This window comes from Octopus bimaculoides, chromosome 1 (assembly GCF_001194135.2).
Source record: "Octopus bimaculoides isolate UCB-OBI-ISO-001 chromosome 1, ASM119413v2, whole genome shotgun sequence".
NCBI lineage: Eukaryota > Metazoa > Mollusca > Cephalopoda > Octopoda > Octopodidae > Octopus > Octopus bimaculoides.
Genome location: NC_068981.1, coordinates 101,233,730 through 101,240,561, shown reverse-complemented (window position 1 = coordinate 101,240,561; position 6,832 = coordinate 101,233,730). Strand labels below are relative to the sequence as shown.

General features: G+C 39.0%; 1 protein-coding gene across 1 annotated transcript in view; it reads right to left on the bottom strand.

Moving 5' to 3' along the window:
- Nucleotides 1-2,739: 2,739 nt before the first annotated feature.
- The window catches only part of LOC106874361 (zinc finger protein 391), a 48,736-nt gene continuing 44,643 nt past the window's right edge, over nucleotides 2,740-6,832 (bottom strand). Inside the window, exon 2 of the mRNA XM_052968679.1 lies at nucleotides 2,740-5,845. Coding sequence (XP_052824639.1) covers nucleotides 4,596-5,828 — 1,233 coding nt within the window. The 5' untranslated portion in view covers nucleotides 5,829-5,845 and the 3' untranslated portion in view covers nucleotides 2,740-4,595. The remainder of the gene's footprint in view (nucleotides 5,846-6,832) is intronic.

The window sequence follows — 6,832 nt, the reverse complement described above, 5'->3', positions numbered from 1 at the left end:
AATATCCCCGAGAACTACGTTAAGGGTACACGTGTCTGTGGAGTGCTCAGCCACTTGCACGTTAATTTCACGAGCAGGCCGTTCCGTTGATCGGATCAACTGGAACCCTCGACGTCGTAAGCGACGGAGTGCCAACATCATGCATAGTAAACACTTGTTTTTGTTTCGTTATTTAGCCTCCACTTGGTGTTGTTTAACCCTCAAGTAGTAGTAGTAGTAGTAGTTGTTGTTGTTGTTATTGTTGTTTAACCCAGTTGTTTAGTCTCAAGTCAGTTTCTTATTTCTTTATTGTCTACAAGGGGCCAAACATAGCGAGGACAAACAAGGACAGACAAAGGGGTTAAGTCGATTACATCGACCCTAGTGCGTAACTGGTACTTAATTTATCGACCCCGAAAGGATGTAAGGCAAAGTCGACCTCGGCGGAATTTGAACTCAGAACGTGACGGCAGACGAAATACTGCTAAGCATTTCGCCCGGCGTGCTAATGTTTCTGCCAGCTCGCCGCCTTTGTATGTACATGTTTAGTCTCAAGTCAGTTTCTATCGAGCAAACCCATGATTAAATAAATACATGCCAGTCGTAACAATTCCGTCTTTCCCATTGTAACAATGATTCCAGAACCGCATTAAGCAAAATGTCTTTCTATTTTTCAAACATTAAGCGTGTGTGATTCAGTGGAAATTATGCTGTTACTTCCAACAGTTCAAATGATCACGCTACAGCATTTGCAAGTTCATTTGATATTGTTCAACTCAGAGACTAGTCCTGGTACAAATAAACACATCCAGACCCCTACCACACACACAAACACAGACGCACACAGACACTCAGACAGACACACACACACACACACACACACACAGATTGATACATACAAAACACGCACGCACACACCCCACACATACATACCTAAATGCATACATACATACATGTATATAACTAACTGGCACTCCATCGGTTACAACGACGATGAGTGTTCCAGTTGATCCGATCAACGGAACAGCCTGCTCGTGAAATCAACGTGCACTTGGCTGAGCACTCCGCAGAAACGCGTAACCTTTAACGTAGTTCTCAGGGAGATTCAGCGTGACACAGGTACAACTCATGTTTGTTCAGCGTGAATTACAGGTACACACATGCATATATATACATACGCGCACACACATACACACACTTACATACATACATACATACATACATACATACATACATGCATGCATACATACATACATGTGTATGCGGACACACAATGACCCACACACATGCGCACAAACAAAGAAAAAGAACGCAGCTTGGATAACGGACAGAGTCAATAACTACTGAAAAGTTTGCCAGACGCAACGAAAATTTTAGCGGTTACGTGAATAATTTTCGTGCATGAACATTTATTTAGTCTTGTTCTATAAGCCTTTGGAACTTTGGCGCGATAAATGTTGTAAGTACAGAGAGTTATATTGTCCCACGCGTAGTAGTTTATCGTGGAGGCGCAATGGCCCAGTGGTTAGGGCAGCGGACTCGCGGTCATAGGATCACGGTTTCGCTTCCCAGACCGGGCGTTGTGAGTGTTTATTGAGTGAAGACACCTAAAAGCTCCACGAGGCTCCGGCAGGCGATGGTGGCGAACATTGCTGTACTCTTTCACCACAACTTTCTCCCACTCTTACTTCCTGAGTTTTTGTTGTGCCTGTAATTCAAAGGGTCAGCCTTGTCACACTGTGTCACGCTGAATATCCCCAAGAACTACGTTAAGGGTACACGTGTCTGTGGAGTGCTCAGCCACTTGCACGTTAATTTCACGAACAGGTTGTTCTGTTGATCGGATCAACAGGAACCCTCTGTAAGATTGTAGTTTACCTTCTGTGTTGAGATCTCATTTGAAAAAGTATAACCAGAATATGTTATTTTTAGTAATAACTGGGAACACGAATGTATATTTTGAAAGGTTTAATGTCTCTGATAGACACGCGTGCTACACATACTAATACGCATACATTTATACATGTATGCACAAATAGGCATCCATAGATGCATTTATCTAGACGTACTTTACATATATACAAATATTGTTTATGCTAGTTAAAATCGGTTTCTTTTGTGATAGGGCATAATTTCGAAAATTTATGAATAAAAAGACTGAGGATGAGACTGGTGTGTGATACCGTGATGTATATGAGTTTCAAAATGCAACCAAGCGGCAAAATTGTTGTAAAAAGGGATTTCAAACGAATTTCTGAAGCAGATAGTGGTTGCGATATGAGGTGCTGCGAGGTGATTACCCAGTCACAAGAGATGCAGTTAAGCCTGTGACTTCTAAAGAACAAAGCTTGTGATAATTCTTTCCAACTTTGGCACAAAACCAGCAATTTCAAGGGGAGGGGCTTAACGATTACATCAACCATAATGCTCGACTGGAACTTATTCTATCGATTGGCGAAATCGATTTCAGAGGAATTTCAGCATAGAATCGGGAGAAATATCGTTAGGCATTTGTCCGGAGCGCTAACGATTCTGCCAGCTCACCGCCTTAAAACAAAACCTGTAATAATGACTTCTTTATGAAGAATCATAATTAAAATATAGATTTCTCTAGTTTTGACAACCAGGCGAACTTACTCCACGTAGAATATGCACACCTATTCTGTGTCGATTGAATAGAACCTTATACATCCCGTCATTTCTACTCTATAGGTATGTACGCATGTTTATGAAATATTAAAGGTCACAAGGTAACGATGCTTTCAGTACGAAGAATTTAATAACAATCAATACAAATTTCGCCTCATAAATATACAATTTTAATTTCGCGACAACCAGGAATCCTTTACGGGATCCTTCTACTTGCAAGAAACAGCAGCTATATCTTTCACAAGTTAAACCATATCATCTTGGGGAAAAAAAAGTGGCGGTGTGTTGGATAACGTGTTACTAGATACGCAATTCCTGAGAGAAAGACAGAATGATCGTTAATGGAATGCTTTTGATTATAGGTCTGCTCAGTGGGAGCCGATCTGTAGCCAAACAACGATGACGATGACGACGACGACGACGACGACGACGACGACGACGACGACGACGACGACGACAGCAGTGAATACTTCGGGGATTTGAAATTACAAAAAAGATCGTAAGTAAATATGACGAAGCATTTAGTCCGGTATTCAACTATTTTTGTTCATACAATAACTTCTTTGAAGTGTTACTAAAGTACAAGAAGCTACAATCAGTAGCCATGTTTTCTCTATTTTCTTGTTCATAAAAAAAGTCACAATAGTCGAGTGTCGGCTATGCTGTAAGAAGATTATTGTTGCTGCTGTTGTTTATTGTTTACCTTTGGTCAGGTTAGCCCTGATTGAGCAAACCATTTGAGCAAAGGCATTATAACCGTGGTCATTCCGTCTTTGAGTGAGAGATTTGAGTAACATTTGGTTGCTATTTGAAGCCCATCGATCGGTCACATTGAAGCTTTCTTCTAAGCTCTTTGTGACAGAAGAATCGTGAGTTTCTGTTCAGTTACTGAAGCACTTGATGCTTCTGTTTCACTTATTTATCACAAACTTCGCAAAATAAAGAAATGGAGCGTAGAATTTACAAGAGACTAGTACAAGACAGTACTGTAAAAGTATGACAGCATTTAGGCATGTTTTATACGTGAAAAATAGGGTTACATAGTAGTTTAGTGGAAGACAATGATAATAAGTCCTCTCGCAAAAAGAAAAAAAAAAGAAGAAAAGAATACTTCGTGGAATACATCGTAAAAGCAAGTGAAAATATGGAATATGATATTAAAATATAAAATGAAACCACAGTATAAAAGTTATACAAGGTCGTCAGCCGATATATAGTATGTTCGTACACCATAGGAGGCGTCTGTGTTTATGTATGTGTTTTGACGTGGGGCATGAAAATATTACATTGAAAGTTTAGCAAAGTGTAGATTTGTGATCAACAGCGTTTAGTAATAGACCCGTCATCAATAAAATTACAGTATATTTGTGTTCTATAGTATGGAAGCAGACCCGTATCTCGTAGTGTGACAGCAAATTTGTGCTCCACGGCATTATTGTTGATCTGTTACTTAATGCCAGTACAATAGTTTCTGACGGCATAAAGTTAAATCTGTTACTGATGGTATGACAGTATGAAGGTAAACCTATTTCCGATTATATTACATTGGTTGGCATTGGGTGTGACGGAGATAAGTCTGTGTCAGGCAGCTTGGAGATAAATAAGATTCCAATTGCTGACACTTTACAAATGACTTCTGCTGAGGCCTTAATTCCTTGTTATAGGATAGTCAGAGGAAGATGGGCCGTGACACGACCTTTGCCAGCCCGTTCCACCCACTGATAATTATCACATATAACAGTAAAACAAAGGCTTAGAATCATTTAAAAATCATAATATTGAGTATAATGTCCGACTCCTCACAATTTTACTCTCGTCAAGTTACATAAAACATGGATGACTGGAAAAAAATTATCTTCTGTGAAGCTCTAACAATGAATTAAATGCCAGATTTTCTAAGAGTGTGCAAAAATTAGTTACTTCTGAAATATTCTGAGTATTTCGAGCTTGTATTATTGTTTTAATAGCTAACTCCGTAAACCTGGGCAGCTACTGTCTTCATGCTTTAAAAGAAGTGACATTCTGGAGAAAGTTTTATTGCATGATTTGCATCCATATTTTTTAACGTCAGAATGTGTTTGTAAATGTGCACGTAGGTTAGAGCGGTCTGCAAATGCCCTCCCACAGTGAGGACATTTAAATGGTTTCTCTCCAGTGTGTGTGCGAATGTGTCCTTGTAAAAGCCAGGGGCGGCTGAAAGCCTTACCACACAATTTGCATCGGCAAGGAAGTGTGTGTGTGCGAATATGCATTTTTAAAGCCCCGAGCGAAGCGTACGACTTACAGCAGAACTTACAACTAAATTCCCGCTTCACTTGAGATATGCAATGGAATTGTTTGTGCTTTGATAGACCACCGAAGGTGGCATAACTTTTTTTACAAGCCTCGCATTGGTAGCGGGGCGGGTGGTTCATAGGCTGTCGATAATCTTTTCCAATTGAAGTTGAAAGCGATTTACTTGGGGACGGTGTTGCAATCGATGTTGAGCTTGTATTCACTTCCAAGATGGGGTTTGTTGGTAAGTTGAAAAAAGAAAGAATACTACTGTCTTGCCAGTGTGTGTAAGGTGTAGAATGTAGGGCAGCTGCCGCTGCTGATAGTGAGGATGAAGACTTGTTCTTTTCAAAAGGAGGCAATTGGTGTGGAGATTGAGAAAATATAGTTGAGTTGGAATTCGTTAGATTTAATTTACAAAGATTGTCTTTCAAATTTGATTTTTCGAACTGTCCAAAATGTGGATTAAAAGCCGAGAAACATTGCTCGGCAAGTCCATAGGTGAAACACGAGCGTGTTTGGTCCATAGTTGTCAGAAAACCATTCTTTGAGTAAGGGGAAGCGAAAAATGGCTCGTACGAATGTATTAAAAGTCTATCCAGGTAGTGGGGTATTCGGTGCAGTTCGCTGATATGTGTGGCTTTTGGAATGCAGGTCTGGCAATCGCTCAAATATAATGTTGGGATTGATGAGGACGGTTTCTTCTGTGGTATTGGTCGAAAGGCACTCTCTCTTGTGATCGGTAGCTCGGCTTGAATTTTGTTCGACACTGCCAACGCTGCGGCTGCTAAGGCACTAGATGGCAACTCATGATGCTGATACATAGTTTGGTCCCGGTGTAAATGAGCAATTGGGAACTTACGAACATGGTCAATGTATGGAGATTGATTCTGTGTCAGTTTTGGAATTGGTCGTACAACAGACATTTCTGCTTTAATTTGATCTGGAAAAGAGAAAAATTAATTATTTATTAAAAATAGACAATATTCATGTATGTAAGGTTGCATATAACCACATATGTATGTATGTATGTATGTATGTATGTATGTATGTATGTATGTATGTATGTATGTATGTATGTATGTATGTATGTATGTATGTGAGTGTGTGTGGGTATGTATGTATGTATCTATGCATGCATGTATGCATACATATATATGAATAAATAACTGCGTGATTTTTTTTCGTGCTTTTACTATTTAATATCTATTTGATACACACACATACGTACGCACACACAGACACACATACACATATACGTACACACGCACACATATACATAAACGTACATACATACACACATACATACATAGATACACACACAAACACACACTCACACATATATATAAAGATAGATATATAGATAAATAGGTAGATATTAAACATTGGTATTAGGAATGTTCAATGTAGTGAACATTTAGGCATCTATGCATATGAGAAATTCGAAATATTTTTGAAAATAAAGGAACAAAAGGAGCAATTACGAAAGACAAAAGACTGGAAATACAGACAACCGCTACCAAAGACACGAACAAGCTGATGATAGCCAGAATTGCTGATTTGATTTCAGAATCGTGTTGCGGGTGCTTGTGTTAGAGGAATAGGATCTATTTTTTTTTCATTCGCAAAATATGCATTTTTTAAAATAAAGTAAAAAATCTGAAAATCGGCCATAATAATGTAGCCTTCCGGTCTCCTTGCTTTGAATGTATGATGCCGTGGAGAAAAAAATTGGAGAAAAATGTTACAGAGGTTTAAAAATCGAAAAAAACTGTGTATTTTTAGCCAATAGCGAGACAGGAATTTCTGCGTTTAGCGGAACGGTGTCAACTTTAAGGTTGTACCCTGTGAAATTTATAGTTTAGCGTTTGACCTGTTCATTGTAGGTTTCCTATATAAACAGAAATACTTAATAAAATCAACATGTATC